This window comes from Bidens hawaiensis, unplaced genomic scaffold (assembly GCF_021521415.1).
Source record: "Bidens hawaiensis isolate Kalapana, Puna unplaced genomic scaffold, B.hawaiensis_p1.1 tig00043249_1, whole genome shotgun sequence".
Classification (NCBI taxonomy): domain Eukaryota; kingdom Viridiplantae; phylum Streptophyta; class Magnoliopsida; order Asterales; family Asteraceae; genus Bidens; species Bidens hawaiensis.
Window position 1 is genome coordinate 41,770 of NW_027497672.1, and position 18,619 is coordinate 60,388.

Here is an 18,619-nt window from a genome sequence, read left to right on the forward strand (position 1 = left end):
TTAAATATTTAATAAAAAAGAAACGAGCCAAGGTCGAACCTGAAACATACAACTCAAAACGAACCAAGCTCAAGCTTAAGCAAGCTCGAGAATGGCTGCAGCTCGTTTAACCTGACTACCGCTTGTAAGTAAATATTTCAGTATTAACTTTGTATAATATGTAAACTAACAATAAAAATATTACTAAGTTATCATACAGTAAAGTCAATTCCTAAAACACAACAAATGCAATTCACTCAACAACATATCTACATCAACAAACAACAAAATTAGCCACAAACTCACAATGCATATCATCATTCTTGAAAGATTTCAAGACATAAAACTTCTACACTTTTAGACTTTATATGATCATTTATTAAACCATGTCTCAAAACAAAAACCTCTGGCTTTCGGTTAACGACAAATCATGCGTTATTTGCATCTGCTTCTGCCCTTAAGGCTTCAGCCATCATCTTTTCCCTGTTTTGTGTCTGCCTTTCAACTGCAACCATATACAGTCCTACAACACCAAATAAACTACCGAATCTTATATATTCAAACGGGTTCGATCCTTTTACAGGGGTAATTTAGTAAATTCATACCAACGGCACTTCCGATTGCTGTTAGCCATAAAATCCTCATGGACCATTTATCATTAATCACTCCTCTACCTCCCATTTTGTAAACTGTCATTTACATAAACAAACCCTTTTTCAAATTATATATACCAAATAACAATAAATGTAGGATTTAAACCAACAAATTGGAAATAAAACAAAATTACTCAGCAGAAATCAACATAACTATTATGCAAATGAGGTTGTGAGCAACTCGAGCCGGGATTGACAAAAATACTGGAAACGAGCCGAGCTATTATGAGCTGAGCCGAGTCTGAGCCTCAAATAAAGCTCGTTTGGTTATCGAGCCCAAGCTTGAGTATTGTACGGGAAGCTCTTTTACGCTCGTGGAGCCTTAACGGGCCTTATATGTATCTTTTAGGTTTTACAGAGCTGAGATCGAGCCGAGCTTAGGCTCGTTTAAAGTTTTTCTCAAAATATTTAAAAGTAACTAAAAACGTATATACATTAGTTATTACTATATAACAATTGAAGACTTTGGTGCCGCTAAGTCCCGACTGAAACACTTAGCGGCACCGTATTAGTCCTTGGCATTTGAGTATTTTTTTGGTTTTGTTTTTTTCCGTTTTAGTTACGATATCGTAACGAACATAACGGAAGCCGACCTAATGTCAATTTTGTGTCTTTTTGTTTGTTTTAATTACCGTACAGTAAGAACGTGACGGAATCTTTCTGAATTCGCCGACCGAACGTCAATTTTGTGTTTGTTTGTTTGTTTGTTTGTTTTAATTATAGTACGACAACGAACGTGGAGGAAACCGACCGAGTTCATGTACACTCACAACCTCAACACTCGGGTTATTACCATCGCCCGAGTTTACACAACAACGCCAACCCATTGGCCCGTGGACCGACAATGCTTGGAATTTACCACCTCCCGTGTTTACCGACCAAATAAACATCGAATATTTTGGTTTTAGTTCCCGGTACAATAACGCATGTAACCGAGACCGACCGAATTCACATCAATTTATCACCTCAACGCTTGGGTTTTACCAACCTCCCGGCACAACGTGCCGGGTAAAACACTAATTAATAACTAATAACTAATAAACGAGCCGAGCCCAAGCTTGAAAAAGCAACCTATTTGCATCCAATAAACAGAGAAAGCATAAACCCTAAAGTCTAAACTACAAATTACAGTGCATCAAATATTGTTATCAACTTTGAAATCAGCAAAAACAAATACACCATAATAAATGTTGAATTAAAGCCTGAGTGATTAATATTTGAAGATAATATTACCTTTAATTGAAGCTGACTGATGAACGCAAATCTAGGGTTTTTGAGTGAGTGAGGTTGTAGAACAAGACTATACCCAAATCGAAGGGATATTCATAATATTAAAAATTGACCGGTCAAAACTAAATAATATAATATTAACTTTATTATTATTATTATTATTTGGGTTTTCTAGGGACACCCCAAGACGTCATGTATAAGGCTATACGGGGCGTATAAGTAGTGTCTCTAGTAAGACCATTTTTTTACAATTCACGTGTTGGCACGGACAGGGCTGAAAATGGCCTAATAAACATTGGGTGAGACTCGTTCTGTCACACCCATATATTTGAAGTGGCGCATTTTCAGATGGTTCGTGTGACGGCATATAATGTGCTCGGTGCTTAAAGAATCCAGGTGGCGATTTCTAAATGGTTGATCTAGTCGGTATTAATTTGAGAAAAACCAAAAGGCAATGTCTATTTTAATACTTTTAACCAGGTAAATGTCTATTGTGATGGATTCCCATCACTAACTTATAGTTTTATTGTGCATGGACTGGTTTAGGCTCACGAGCATATCCAAGTTCAGTGTATAAAGCTCATACTTGTTAACTAAATGAACTTATTTTAGGTCAAGATTGTTTAAGGTCGGTTTCATTTGAGTACAAAATAATCTCAAATAGCTCATAAATGACTCAACCCGTTTACACCCTTACATAACATAAATTTTTTTGAAGTAGTAGGTTTAGTAATAAAAATGGTTTCTAGGTCCTTGACAAGTGGGTAAGTGTTTTGTAGGTGCTCCGTCATCTCAGATGGCGGGATTGAACTCCATATTTTTAGTTATTGCAAAGTCACAGATGTACTCCTTTGAAGATGAAAGATGAAAAGATAATATGAAACGCCATACAATGAAAGTTAATGGTATACGACATCTTTTGCACATCGTTTTTATGTAGAGTAAGTCATGAGAGTTTATCCATTATACAATGATAATTTTGATTCTTGCAAATTATACAATAAATAATTTTGTGCAACTTTTAAGTTGATTATTTTTTTCTTTTATTTATAACTATATCTGATAACCATTCTGTTTTCTTAGAGGGGGCGGGGCACTGCGTGAGGAGGCACCCATCACGCGTGATGGCTAAGTGAACACCGGCGCCGGTCGTTTGTCAAGCGTGATGGGGTATTTTGCGTGATAGCCATCACGCAAGTGATGGGTGTTTATCGAGGAGAGGTATCCGTTGGGAATGAGAGGGAGCAAGTGATGGGTGATAGCCACCACACTACCACCTCTAGTAAAAATCCATTACATGTGATGAATTTGAGGTTGATGATGTGACACACCACCATTGAAGAAGGTGGTGTGTGAGGAGCTTTACACCACCCCCTCCCCCCTTAGTATTTATTAGTCTTAATATATGATGATATCCAATTAAACAAAGGGCTTCTCATCACATTCAACATTATACAATAAAAAAATGTCATCAAGTAAGCTCAAAAACACTTTACACATGCTTCAATCATACATCCAAAACTAGCACATATGGCTATATGTATATTATATCATAATACTGTTTATATATAATTATCATCACTTGTTCTCTACACATACATAACCTACCACTTAACAATACTACCACCACAAAAAATAACAACAAAAATTCCCACTACATCTCATACCCTTTACTGAGCAATTCTTTGCACCTCATTTTGTTCATCAAATGTTTCAATCAAAAGTGGAGGTGCATAATGCGCAGTCCCTTGATGTTCATCCGCGTCTTGACAATATGAAAGTATGATAGTATCGATCGACATTTCCACCACCGCAAAGAAAAGGGTTGCCACCACATACCCTAAACCCCAACACACCTGCATTATAATTCCATAAACTCAAATTAGCATCAAAGATTCAATCTTTTTAATCGAAGATTCAATCTTTTTTATCAAAGATACAATCTTTTTATCAAAGATTTAATCTTTTTGATCAAAGATTCAATCTTTTTTATCGAAGATTTAATCTTTTTGATCAAAGATACAATCTTTTTATCAAAGATTCAATCTTTTCGATAAAAGATTTAATCTTTTTGATCAAAGATTCAATCTTTTTTATCAAAGATTTAATCTTTTCGATCAAAGATACAATCTTTTTTATCAAAGGTACGATTTTTACTTGAACCCATGTTACATACCAGCACGGGGAATAACGGGGATGTGATCTTGTTGTGAGATGATTTGTATTTGTGAGTGTCCAACATGAGAAATGCAAAAAGTGCACTTGCAAGACTCACACATAGCTTTCCTAGAAACAGTATAACGTCCCCGATTACATTCACTCGGCCTATACGCAGAATGTTGCTGATTATCAAATCCGTCGCCATTTCAGAAGCCTTAAAGAACCCTTTTCCTGTTATAGCAATCTGCCAAAAAAAACAAGTAATGAAAACACGTGTAAAACTAAGTGCGATTTCAAACCATCTACTTCTTAATGGGCGGGCTATCTGAAACGGGTCAATATAATAATAAGTTTAGCTAAAGTTTGATAGTCTCACAAAGCATAATTTTAATGCATAAAGCTGCATGTGTAAACCATTATATTTAATGATTTATAGTATTACTGTAATAATAATGTTTTTGTGATCATATTTAAAGCATTATTTATTTGTAAAAAAACTGGGAAAAAGTGTTGCAGTTCAAAAGAACCTGGCCCGACCCATTTCAACCATCTACTTGTTAATGGGTGGGTTATCTGAAACGGGCCGATTCAAAAAATTTAGCTAAAAGGATAAGAGATCAAAAAGATTAAAAGTCGCACAAAGTATAAAAAAACTGATAAAAAGTGTTTGCATGTCAACATGACCTGACCCGGCCCATTTCAGCCCATACAAAAAATGACCCGTTTTGACAGGTTATTCAACCCCACCGACCCGCCCATCTTGCCACCTCATCAAAACGATATAGGTAGAATCTTTACTTACCATAATGTATGCATTCCGGTTAACACATTTCACAGTCAATTCAATAAATTTCAAGCAACCCCGAGAAGTATAATGCATCATTCTTTTAAACCAGTTGTCAGGCATGATGTCAGCAACTTTAAGTCTCCGCCGTACGGCCTCAAGTATAAACCGAGTCGACTCTACAAAAGACACAATCAAAGACCCAATTGCCACCGAGCCAAGACTATAACGTGTGAGCAGCTTCATTGACGAAAAAACCGGAAGAAACGGAATCGTTGTCTATACCAAATAAAGACATTCATTAGAAACAAAAAAATGCAAGAAACCAAAAAGTAAGGATTTTTAATTCACTAAAAGGCTAACCGAAGTTTCCCCACGAGCCCAATAATATGAAGCGACAGAACCCGCGATCACGGTTGAAGAACAAGATATGATAAACTGAGTGGCCCAATAACATCCAAACAAGTGGAATAGAATTGAAGCTGCAATGTGAGGGGTGTAATGGATACTATAACCGCAACAGTCGTCACAACTGACCCGTTTGGCTCCAAGATCATAAGCACAACAATTTGTGGTGCAATCGTTGCGGATTATTTGACCCGAACTGAAAAGATTAAGGGCAGCCGATAACCAAATCATGTAAAAGACTGCAAGGATTAAGTACGGTACAACCGGGAATATTATTAGAGCGCGAACTTCCCCAATCACCTTTGCAGCAACCTGCAAATAAAGTTTGTTAATTTATGAACTACTGGGATTTAAAAAAATTAAGTGCGCGGATGGTCCCTGTGGGTTGGTCATATTGCAATTTAGTCCCCAAGTTCCAAAAGTACAACTTTAGAATGATTGTGTGCGTGAACGTAACACATTAATTCCTAAAATAAATGGATGTTAACTTGTTCCGTTAACTCCATGTAAATTGTCCAAAATACCCTTATCATTAAATAAATAAGAGCTTTTGGACCTCGCTTCCTTTAATTTATAAATAAAATAGTGGACCCACCACAAAACCTTAAACTTCATCCCTCCCCAAACATTCTTCATCCCTGTCGTCTCCCCCATCGCGGGGCCACCACTGAAAACACCAAGATCTTTTATTTTAATGTTAAGGAGATTATGCACAATTTACATAAAGAAAACATCCAAATTAACCTCCATCCATTTTAGGGACCAACAGTGTTATGTCCGTGCAAATACTTGGTTTAAAAATGAAGTTTTGGAACTAGGGACTAAAGTTGCAATATGACCAAACCATAGAGACCATCTGTGTAATTAATTCGATGTTTTGTTATAATATATGAGTATACTTGCCTTGAGTACAGATGTCGCCATAAGAATTCGTCTCACTATAGCTATAGATGATAAAACAGCAACAATCATAACACACGTCATTAGAAACGCAGCTGCACGGATATGATGTTGCTCCTGAATAAACCAAATTAATTCATTAGTAAATTTATATCAGCCAATGAATAAAAATATTGATTTTAAGAATATACCCTTGTAGAAACATGATAGTATGGATCATGTTCACCAATGATGGGCGAGATAGCATCGTTTCCAATCCATCCGGCTAAAAAGATCAAAATAAAGAAAAAGAAGAGTCAATATTATATTAAAGGATTTAAAAATTATAAGTTCAAATTACAAGAATAATAAGTTAATCCGTGGCATTATATTACCTTTCATGTAGTAGAACATTGTGACTGATATTATAAGGCCATTAAAGAAGAACACGGTAACCCATGGCATTGCGGGTACAAAATGTCGAATCATTAAAAGCCATAACAATGATAAAAGTAGAGGCAAGAGTCCTCCACACACTATCAAAACGGGCCATGATTTTCCAACATCCGCTACGTATCTCTGCAATTATTACACCAATAAAGAATCTAAAATCTTGAATATGCTAAAGGTATGCACACAAGTTTTAATATTTAAAAAAGGATCAGTTATAAATGGATCAACTTGTATTGTGTTCGATCTCAAATGGGCTAAATCAAAAATTTTAGCTAAAAGGGGAAGGAGTCTAACCGCTAACGGGTCAACCATTTCAAATTCTTTTTAAAAGTAGACAAAACTATTTTGTACCATTACTGACATATCCACACGGCCATTTTGCCACCTTAAACTACGGTTGTAAATGAGCAACCCGCTCATGAGCTACTCAAGATCAACTTGCTTAAAGATCGAATCAAACCGAGCTTTAACGGACTCAAGCCTAAAAATAAGCTTATTTAATAAACGAGCCCAAGCCTGAATTCACTTATCAAGCTTGAGAGCCTAAACATAAAGTTTATTTAATATAAGTTCTTTTAATAATTACTATTTTATATCAAATTATGACCAAAATAACTAAATAAGATATATTAGTTATATTTAAATACATATCAAAATATGCATATATAATTATAAATGCATATAAATAAACAGATAATAAACGAGCCAAGCTCGAGCTTCAAAAAAATACCCACGATAAATGAGCCCAAGCCTGAGCTTCACTTATCATGCTCGAGAGCCTAAACAAGCTTGTTATTTATATGAAGTTTATTTAATATAAGTTTTTTAATAACTACTATTTTATGTAAAATTATGACAAAATAACTAAATAATATATATTAGTTATATTTAAAATTATAATCAAAATATGCATATATATAGTTATAAATACATATAAATAAAGTAACAGATAATAAACGAGCCAAGCTCAAGCTTGAAAAATATAGAGCTAGAAATGAACTAGGCTTGAGCTCTCTGTAAGAGTGTAAGTTAAATGAGTCGAGCCCAGGATCGGCTCGTTTCCACTCCTACCTTAAACTTTTACAGTGTGGTAGTCGGTAGACGATAAAATGCTATTTTAGGGAATGAAAAACACAATTAGGCTACCATACCTTCAATACTGCCGATCGAGCATTGATGGATTTATGAATAGCTTTATCTATGACCATATTATCTTCAATAGTAACCCCATTCATTTGTTTCCAATGTGTTAACGACACGTTCGACGGCCGATCAATAAACTGGCAAGTCCAATAAACTGCATTGCCATACCAATAAAAACATTAAAAAATCACCAACAAAAAAACAAAACCATTATTCACAAACTTAACTTATAACAACTTATAACATTATTAACATACCGTTTACACTCGGGAAAATAACAGGATAACAAGGACCTTGAAGCTCGAGAGAACTGTTTCTTAATTCAGGAGTGAGGTCAGCAAAATAATCATAATTCATATCGATCCAATCGTCTAATGTGATACGGATATCGCCTTCTGGATAATCACAAACCCAGTTTAAGGAGTCTTCAGACAGGACCGGGCAGTCTAACAAACATATTGTACGCGTGTGAGATAGTTGCAGTCCACTGTTTTTTAATCCACTTTGGTAAACTTGATTAGGATTAACATAATATGTGAGTTCAAGTTCACGGAGGTTGAAATCTTTGTGTTTGCCTCCGCATACATTGCCTTTGTAATCTAATCCATAGTTTAGCCTGACAAAACAAATATTATTGAGAAAAACTAAAATGTTATGTGTATTATAGATTAATAATTTAAATAAGTAGATATGCAACTAATGCAAGCATAGGAAGCCTATTCTAATTGATATATAAATATTTTTTCCATCTTGATGTAAGAATATTAAAAACTTTGGGCATAAACATCTTAACGAGCTGGATCACGTGACAAACACCAGAGGCGGTTTACTCCAACTTCCGGATCCGAATTCCTAATATGGCGCCCTAATTTCAAACTCAAAGGTTTTTTTCACAACTTTTAGTAGTTTTGATCTATTTACTTAGGCGGTCAGTTTTAATATTTCAAAATTTAGCTCAACCTGTCATATTTAGATTTTTACTACAAACTAAAATGGAGTGAAAATACTCAGCATTAAAAGATAAAACAATATTTTCCCTTTAACTCTGCCTATGTATTCTGGCATTGTTGGTATATTCAAAGAAAATAAAACCCCAATCACTAATAATGCAATTCAAAAAGTAGATTGTGACATTTTGAACTTAAGCCAAATTCTCCCCAAATAATAACCTATCAAGAATTATGCAATTCCCCTGAGTACCTTCTTGACTAACTTGACAAGACTAATAATAAGCAGCCAAAATTTACAAATTAATAACAGATATAGATATCAATCTTGAAAAAGAACTTAAATAATTAGCATCATCTATAAAAATCAAATCTTGACCATAATAAAAGCTTATTAACCAAGAAAGAGACACAACAACAAGAAATCTTGAAAACCCTCAAGAAAATTTAAATCTTTATTAAAGAAAATTAACACCATTTATTCAAAAACTAAAAAAGCTTAAAACTTTATGTTTCTTTACCTTAAATGGGTATCTTTGGTTAAATCTTGAAAACCCTCAAGAAAAATTAAATCTTTTTTAAAAATAATTTACACCATTTATTCAAAAACTAAAAAAAAGCTTGAAACTTTGTGTTTCTTTACCTTTTTTGGTTAAATCTTGAAACTTCTCAAGAAAAATTAAATCTTTTATAAAAGAAAATTAACACCATTTATTCAAAAAAAAAAAAGCTTGAAACTTTATGTTTCTTTACCTCAATGGGTTTCCTTGGTTGAAGCCAAAGCTTGAGTTAACAATCATAGCAATCCAAAAAGCAATGAAAAAAACAAGAAAGACAATATCTCTGCATTTTCTGTTGGTTTTGATGATCCCATTTGCACCATTCAGTTCACCATTGCCATCACTAGATGGGTATTTGCCCATTACTCCTCTCATTTGTGTTTAGATTCTAGAGAGAGAGAGAGAGAAGGGTTTGGTGATTGATGAGAGAGAGAGAGTAGAATGAAAAGAAGATACAGTAAAAAGCAAGAGTGTGAAGGGGCTCACAAAGAAGAGAGATGGGAATATTATTATTTGTTTAATTGTTTAATTATTTCATGTTCATCTTTTTCTTGCTTTTTTGTTTTATCTTCTGTTAGAAAATTTAAAAAATCTTTTTACCTTTTTTGTTCTAAAGTTTTAAGAAAAATTAAAACTTTAAGCTAGAACTCGTATAAGGTTGTCAGTTTAAATCCCGAGTTTATCCGGGTTTTCGTCCCACAGTGTGTTATGTTAAAGAGTTCTGCTCTTGTAGCGGTACACATTGTTAAGTGGCAGCCGACGGTATGGTTTTCCGAGAAATGCCTTAGCCAAACTCTGTAGACCGCATGAACACTGTTAAACACCAGAGTTCTCCAAATTTAAGGATTGTAGTAGGCTAATACAAAAAAAATTGTTGTTCTAAAAAAAACCTTTTTTAAGAGTTATATTCTGTTTCTTACTTTTTAGAATCATGAACTAGATATCAGATTATAACTAACTTTCTTTTACTAATCTGGATTTGATAAAGGGCTGCTACAACACCTTTAATTTTACTTTTGCATCTTTATTTGACATTTCATATAACAATTTAGATTTTTTATTTTTATTTTATACCTATTACTATATGATATTTTTAATAATAAATTTAAATAATTAAATACAAGGTTGTGGCATATTTGTTTTTAACTAAGTTTTGATAATTATTTTATAAAAATCAAGAGTCATACTTTTTACCTATACAAGTTATATAGCAGTCTCTAATAAAATTTACATTAAAACATTACTAAAAATAATCTCACTATAAAGTTGTATTTAAGTTTATATAAGACATCATATATATATTAAATTGTGTGAAAGAAAAAAAAATATGTCATTTACATAAAAGCTCACAAAAAAAATTAATTAATCATATCAATTGTCAAATAAAAGGTGCAAAAAGGTAAATATAAGGAGGGGGGGTGTGTGTGCAGATTTAACCCAAAATGAATATTAGTTTCAACCTGTCATGGTCATATTATTAAAAAAATAAAAAACATATATTTTAAACAAAAAGATGTCTGAAATGAACACATTATTGGCCTCGTGTTTTATATATTATTATTTAAAAAAGACATTTTTATATTTAAGACAAAGATTTCATGGAAATGATGGAATTAAATAAATATGTTCAAAAAAAAATATACTCTTTTTTAACGACATTAATTACTACTGACAGGATCGGATCTAAGGTAAAACGTTAGCTGTTGTCCACTTATCCCTGACTTTTAATGCTTGTTTAAATCTTTGCAAAACAGTCCCTATTGTATTTCATGAGTTTTATATTCTGACTAAATTTTATATCAATGAATAAACTGAGATGGTCTTTAGTAGTCAATTCAAACTCAAACTGATTATGTCATTAAGGTTTGAACTTGGATCGATTTCAAGAACCAGATAGCTTTATAATTAACTTTAAAAATTTTTAAATGATGCATTAAGTATTGTATTCGATTGGTAAATTAGCACAATTATTTTGTTATGTTAGTTATATTTAAATTTAAGAAATATATTACTTTTTTGAAAGGAAATAATAGTTATATTTAAATTTAATCAAATTTCCAGAATGGTTTTTTATAATCTTTGTTCTTGTTATGATTTCGCATTCTATTTATTCTATTAAGGTTATTATTTATATGACCAAAGTTATATTTGTTCTTAGTATGATTCTCTTAATAATGTATTAGTTGATGATTAGTTTGAAGTGACGATATATGCAGATTAATAATTCTTGTTTTAAATTTTTAAACTCAATTTTTTTTATCAAAGTACAAACTAAATCAGAACTTAATCGTTGGTAATGGTTCGGTTTAGTTGGGTTTTATTTAGAAACAGTTTAGTTTTGGTTTTTTACGACAAAAAAAACATGTAAAGTGGACTCATTGTTTAATTAAAAAACCATCAAAAGCAAACCGGACACGCTTTTGCATAAATTTTTTTTACTTCGAAAACTATAGCAATATGATAATCAAATTAAAGATAATAAAATGCTCGTTTTTATGATGTCATTTATTTTAAAAAATATTAACGTACGAAAAAGTTATGACCGTTTAAAAACCGTGGGGGTAGTTGGGTTAAAAATGAAAATAAAATAATATATATGTAAAAGACCATGGACCAATTGTGTAATTTTAAGGGATGAAACTTGTAATTATTTTGAAGACATTGCAATTACACATGAGATTTGATGTTATAATGACATTTGTGTCCCTTATTAATGTTGTACCTCATGCATATTTGGTTGTAAATCCCTTAATCCAAGCGTCTTAATTTACCCTTGTTTGGGGTATTATATATAGTACAGATTACATAATAAAAATGGAAAATCAATCAAGTTGTGGACCAATTGGTGAAGGTTTTAAACGTTTATTCAAGTGATCACATGCTAATCTTACAACTCTCATAAAAATTCAATTTTAGACATCCATTTGTCAGATGCATTTAATCCACCAATACATCTTCCACCATGTTCAACCAAACAACCGAATAAAGTTTATACAAGAATCATAATAAACAAAAAATATATGATCCGGCATGTTGAACCAAGTTACTGGCTCATACTTAAATTGCATAGTGCCGCAAGGGCCATATTGGTCCTTGAAGCAAAAAATATATGCATTACAGATGGTTTTATTTAAGAGTGCATATTTTTACATGTTATTAACCCAACAAGAACTCACGAGTTTGGATTTAGTCTAGACGAACTTGGGTTGAACCCACAAGCATGTGTGGCTTACAGGACCGTGTTCGTGTCAACCCCGACGAGCACATAGGTTGACCTCTTTAACGCATTTATATTATTTTCAAAATTTCTTTAGAGTGTTCTTTATTTAAATTAGTTGAATATTTAATATAGAAAACACTTAGAAATAATTTTCATGTTTTAGATTTAATTGCTTAAAAAAAGAAATCAATGTGAATACAAAATATTAAAGTACTTTTTTTAGGATATTAAAGTACTAATATTAAAGTACTAATATTAAAATATAAAATATTAAAGTACTAATATGAAAAGGTATATAAAAACCTATGTGTTAACCGATAAATACACATGTTATGTATAGGTTTACGTGTGATGTTATATTTAGTTCAAGTCATGGTACAATTAGTCTAAAGTCTATTTTATGTCAAGTTCTATCTATCAAACCCGTTTAATGGGTTTGCTTGGCCATTTCATGTTTCTATCATTTTGGCTAGTACACCAGTTTGATGTCCAAATATAAGTTTTTTCTCTTGTTTGAACGACGCAATCCGCTTTAGCTTTTACCAAATTTTTAGTCGGGTACATTAGAAACATAATTGCTTGTATCTATAAGTTATGCAATATGTAATTTCCTAGAAAAGAAAAGGAAAGGAGATGGAAGGATATTAAAATGAAGGGAAGGGAAGGGAAGGAAAATTTTTTTAATTAGGTGTGTTCTTGAGTTGGAAGGAAATTAGAGAAAATGAAATGATAACTATGTTATCCATGATTTTCTCATAATCGTGTTATTATTTTCAAATTGAAGTATTTTGATGGGTCACTTGAAATCTCAATTGGGTGTCTCAGAAAAATTAAGAACAAGTACGCATAATTTATGTTATGAAAACAATACTTGAGATCAAGATTTTCATTTTAGAGGCCATCACAATGTTTTGCTAAAACATCATATGCTTCGTGCAACTGTGTGTTAGTGTCATGGTTCACTAGTTGCATATATTTCTTTTACAATAGTGACTTAGCTATTTCTCATGATTGACTTTTGTCAGTAGCAAATTAGTTACTACCGACGATTCGCTTAAGTCCTGATTTATCGCTAATATTTGGTCGTCAGTACTACCATAGTATCATCCTACTCAATGCACATTTACTGTTGATCATTGAGTTACTCCCAATCCGCAAATTTGCCATGAAGGATCAGTTCCAACTTATTTTAAAAGCCAACACCACATTCTCAATCGTACTCCTGAACATACATGGTACTCCATGTGACTCAGTCCTCAACGTTGTATTACATACATTTGATACCACTAGGCCAAAGACCCTTTAATAGTCCCTACCAATTACCAGCCAAATAGATAAAAGGCAAGCTCTTTGGGCTTTAAACTATGGTAATCAACTTTTGGCTCGTCGAAGGCGCCATTTGATTGGTCAAGGTGATGCTACTTGGACGCCGTCCATTAATGTCATAAATCATACTTGTCTCGAAAGAATGTGCGCTCGGCACCTCAAAATTCATAACGAAGCTTATTCGAATTTCCCTTTGATATTACGTAAACCCAAATTATCTAAAATGACTTGATGACACCGTTACCCTCGGTTCTTGTTTTAATATAAAAAAAAAGGAAATTGGGAAAATAATGAAGACATATGTTTCGGTTATAACATATTCAGTTTAGGTCAAACTGGTTACCAAAACATGGGTCTGTTTCTTTTACACTTAAGCTGGTTAAATTAGTTACCACCCAGGTGAAACCACGTTAAGAGCTCGGGTTTGCATATAAAGTAGGATTTTGCAGATTTCAACACAAAAAAGACAGAAAATATACAATGAACACAATCATAATTTATGATAAAATAGACCAAACAAATCAAAAGTAAATTAATCCAAATCTAGTATGTACAGACAGTTGATAATACCTCTTACAGAAACTTCTCAATGCTGGTTGACAAAGTAGTTTTCGGAACAGCACCAATAACTGCTTCTTTCTTCTCTCCGTCTTTGAAGATGACAGTTGGGATGCTTCTTATACCATATTGGGTAGCAATTGAAGGACTCTCATCAGTATTCACCTTGTAGCAGGTGAGCTTGCCGTTGAACTCTTTCGCCAGCTCATCAATGATCGGGTGGATCATGCGACATGGACCGCACCATGGAGCCCAGAATTCAACCAGCACAGGAAGCTTAGAATCCAGAACAAGTGATTGCCATGATCCATCAGTCACGGGAAGCACTGCAATCTCAACAAGTTACTTCAGTCGTTTATCAACAATCATAGATAAATGTACTAGTTCCTTTTAACATTCAAAAACACTGATACTGTAATCAAATCTAATACTGACTTCACAAAATCATTAGGATATGAACACAAATACACAATTTACTTCAAATTGTTCACCAACAATCAGCAGATACATATGCAAGTTCCATTTAACACAACAAATGATGATTCTGTAATCAAACCTAATAATCACTTCACAAAACTCATTAGAATATGAAAACAGATATACTCCATCAATTAAGATCATCTAGAACACATGTCAACAGAGTTATAAATCAGATACAGAACTATGAGTGGAAACGAGTCGAACCGCTCATGAGCTACTCGAGATTGAATCGATAAACAGCTCGAAACAAGCCAAGCACAATCATCAAATAAAGCTAGTATAGTTATCGAGTTCGCGCTCAAGCCTTTGTATTCTAAAGTTCTGCCTCTTTTGGACTTCTATGTATTAATTTCACATTCAAACAGCCGAGCTTAGGCTCGTTTAAGGGCTTTCCCAAAACATAAAAATAATCAAAGACGTGTTAAACTAATTAATAAATAATAAATGATTCAAGCCGGGGCTTGGAAAAACAACTCACGAGCCGAGCTTTGAGTTTTAGAAATAGAGCTTAAAACGAGCCGAGCTCCAGCTCTCGTAAATTAAAACGATCCAAGCTCGAGCCTATTCGAGCTCGAACTGGGCTTGCTTACACCCAGACCAGAACTATATGTTTCAACATTTTGAAGAAAACTGATAACTACAAGTCCACATTGATAATTACCAACAAAACAAATATCGATTTCAGTAAAAACACTAATTTACCAACATTTGTTTGTGTTCGTGAACCGTTAATTAACAAGTTAATTATTAATAAACGAACATAAACAAAAAATGTCATTCGGTTAGGTGTTCATGAACGGTGAACCGTTCAACTGTCCAATAAAAGCTTAACGAACAAACATGAACAAGGCCTTGTTAGGTTCGGTTCGTTTACATCCCTAACTCAATGATTATTTATCAATAAAAAAGATATCAAATGTGATTTCCAATCGAGACGAACACGTTCTTCTCACACAACTACAATCCTGTACACGTATTCGTAATTCAACTAACAAAATCATCAACAAAATGAAGCTAAAATATCAATCACCAAACAAAATTATGTCTAAAACTCGAATAACGATAAACGAAACAAGCATCAGAGATACCTACATCTAGGGGTGTGCATGAAACCGAAAGAACCGATTCGAAACCGAAAAAACCAAACCAAATTAGAAGCCGACGGTTCGGTTTTGAGTTTTATTAAAAACCGCAATGTTGGTTTTGGTGCGGTTTTGTGTTTTGAGAATAACCAAAAAAACCGAATCGAACCGAAATAACCAAAAAAACTGAAAAAAAAAACCGTAATAACCGAACCGAACCAAACCATAATCATTAAAACCGAACCGACCTATAACTATTTGTTTAATTCTTTATGTAATTAATGATAATAATAACAAATAATATTGCTTTACTAAATGTCCATCGTTTATGTCGAATTACTTTTTGGTTGAATCGTTTATGTTTTATCCACTTGAATATTTTTTTTTATATTTAACGTTTGCTATTGAATTAATGACATTTTATTTATAATTTTGAATGTAGGCATTAAAAACTGCAATATCTTACATAAAGAATTAAACAAATAGTTATAGGTCGGTTCGGTTTTAATGATTATGGTTTGGTTCGGTTCGGTTATTACGGTTTTTTTTTTTCAGTTTTTTTGGTTATTTCGGTTCGATTCGGTTTTTTTGGTTATTCTCAAAACACAAAACCGCACCAAAACCAACATTGCGGTTTTTAATAAAACTCAAAACCGAACCGTCTGCTTCTAATTTGGTTTGGTTTTTTCGGTTTCGAATCGGTTCTTTCGGTTTCATGCACACCCCTAGATGTAGGTATCTCTGATGCTTGTTTCGTTTATCGTTATTCGAAACAATATTTTATTAATCATTATTTATTTTTAAAAAAATATTAAGCCCAATTCAATATCTTGGGTCAAACTATTTTGGCCCAAAATACGAGTAGAAAAACCGAATTCAAAACCGAATTGAACCCGAAAACCGAAACCGAACGGTTTTGAAAAATTGAAAAACAGAAAGTTTAGTTTTCGGTTCGGTTTTAGCCAAAACAGCACCGAACCGCACCATGCACACCCCTACCTACATCCTACACTAGGTCTACACATATAGCATAACCGAATTAGGTGAAAACATAATCGAGACGAACGTGTTCTTCCTATTCAATTACAATAGTGTATAGATTTAAAATGTCAATAGCATAAGCAAACATAAATAGACAAAATAATCGAATAACGAGTATCAGAGATACCTACAGCCTACACTACACTAGGTCTAGCGATACAGTATAACGGAATTAGCATAAATTTCATAATAATAACCGAATCGAACCTTCAACGGCTGCTTCCTGAGCTTCGCAGACAATTCGTCCGCCACGTCGGCCGAATTATGACGTCAATCGGACGGATCCAGACGAACGGAAGGAACTGATGTTTAGCTTTGAGGCTCGTGATTCCGGCAGAAAGAAGTTCCGGCGAAGTGAGAGTTGAGTGATCGGAGAAGAGGCGCGAGGAACGGTTAGGGTTTCGAGAACGCCGGCCATCGGAAAATAACGGAATGAATGGAAGTAAGGAGTGAGTGGTTAGTTTTGTTTGTGTTGTTGGGAAGATGAGATTATTGTGGGGTGGATGAGGAGGATGTGTCACATGCTTCACACCTTTCTTTCAAGATATTATTATTCTGTTTACATTTCGTTTCGATGACATCAGGTGCCGATGAAAAACTAAGCAAGTATCTGACGTTTATTAGTTGGACGTTTGAAGTGAACGAGTTTTATCTCATGGCACTCTCGTGCCTTCGAATGAATGTTCATGTGCGTTGGCTTTAGGTGAGGGTTTTCCATATATCAAAATGTAAGTGTATGCCGAAATAATGAATTTAGTCTGTGGCTCGTTTGAAGAATTCGCTCAACGGTTCGAAAAATATGTGTATCTTAACTAATCAAAGCATCATAAAATTAAAATAAGATTTAAATATTATGAAGTTACTTGTCCAAATCTTTTAGTCTTTTTCTTGACACATTAACTATTTTTTTTATTATTTTTTTTAACCGGTTTGGAACTTTTCAACTTTATTTCCGATAAAAGGATCCAATTACAATAAAGAGGCAGGTAAGCGGGCAACAAGCTGCGCCGCCAACCCCTTTTGAATGGCAAAACCGATCTAACCATTGACTGCAAAATTTTCATAAAGCTTTTATAAATTAATTGGTAATGACATATATACCCCTAACGAGCTAAAAAATGTAACCTGATCTAACCAAAGGCCATCCTCCATTGGCCCCCAACCGGTTTGACTCAAACCAATTCAAGTTTCGACCCGACAGCTTGTAACCAGTTTGTACTTTCAAGAAGCAATTTCAATTTGGAAATCGACCCGGCTTCTAACCCGAAACTAACCACTAAAAAACCGGTTATCAAACTGATTTCAAACGTTTTAAAAACCAGCCTTTTTTTACCCCCCCACCCCCCTCCCTTTTGTTTTTTCTTCTTCTGTTATGGTTTTTACACTTTGGTCCTTAATTTATGATGGGTGTTTACGATAATAACGACGAACTAAGCCGACGAATAAAAAATTAAGCCTCAACAAATAGATAACAAGTATTTTTTTTTCAACGTATTAGAATTTATGGTGTTATTTAAATTATAAATATTAAAAAAAGGGTGAGCTTTGAGTTCTTTATGTTTAGTTTGCTTTTATCTATGATAAAAAAAAGTAGAAAAGTGAAACTTTAAACTGGTTTGAGAGTATCAGTTTTGACCCGTTCCGGTTACAACCCGAACCTTTCTACAGGGCTGGATTTTCTCGACCCTAAACCGGTTATCAAACCCGCTTTAGCTT

The 18,619-nt window shown here is 33.6% G+C and overlaps 2 protein-coding genes and 1 pseudogene across 4 annotated transcripts in view; all 3 read right to left on the reverse strand.

Annotated features, from left to right (window-relative positions):
- Positions 1-212: 212 nt before the first annotated feature.
- Positions 213-18,619, reverse strand: part of LOC143594174 (uncharacterized) — a 37,534-nt gene continuing 19,127 nt past the window's right edge. The window contains exons 2-3 of one of the 2 annotated variants that reach the window (XM_077073550.1): positions 585-690; positions 213-502 (exon numbers count right to left, since the gene is read on the reverse strand). In XM_077073550.1, the coding sequence (XP_076929665.1) occupies positions 408-502; positions 585-675 (186 nt within the window). In that variant the 5' untranslated portion in view covers positions 676-690 and the 3' untranslated portion in view covers positions 213-407. Of the gene's footprint in view, positions 503-584; positions 691-18,619 lie in introns of those variants that run through there. The other variant, XM_077073551.1, reaches the window with a different exon arrangement.
- Positions 3,330-9,608, reverse strand: LOC143594182 (choline transporter protein 1-like). The gene is made up of 10 exons (XM_077073558.1): positions 9,390-9,608; positions 7,947-8,305; positions 7,698-7,843; positions 6,489-6,672; positions 6,306-6,379; positions 6,118-6,231; positions 5,170-5,526; positions 4,825-5,085; positions 4,039-4,266; positions 3,330-3,718 (listed from the first exon to the last, which is right to left on the reverse strand). The coding sequence occupies exons 1-10, from the start codon at positions 9,569-9,571 to the stop codon at positions 3,533-3,535; spliced, it is 2,091 nt and encodes a 696-aa protein (XP_076929673.1). The 5' UTR covers positions 9,572-9,608; the 3' UTR covers positions 3,330-3,532.
- On the reverse strand, positions 14,219-17,402 carry LOC143594172 (uncharacterized; annotated as a pseudogene). Its single transcript, XR_013146280.1, has 2 exons — positions 17,111-17,402; positions 14,219-14,626 (listed from the first exon to the last, which is right to left on the reverse strand). The product of XR_013146280.1 is annotated as an uncharacterized LOC143594172 (transcript).

Coding starts and splice junctions, on each gene's coding strand:
- LOC143594182 (XM_077073558.1), bottom strand. CDS start 9,571: ATGAGAGGAGTAATGGGCAAATACCCATCTAGTGATGGCAATGGTGAA. Junction 4,267..4,824: donor ACCGGAATGCATACATTATG/GTAAGTAAAGAT, acceptor TTTTTTTGGCAG/ATTGCTATAACAGGAAAAGG. Junction 3,719..4,038: donor CCCCGTTATTCCCCGTGCTG/GTATGTAACATG, acceptor ATTATAATGCAG/GTGTGTTGGGGTTTAGGGTA.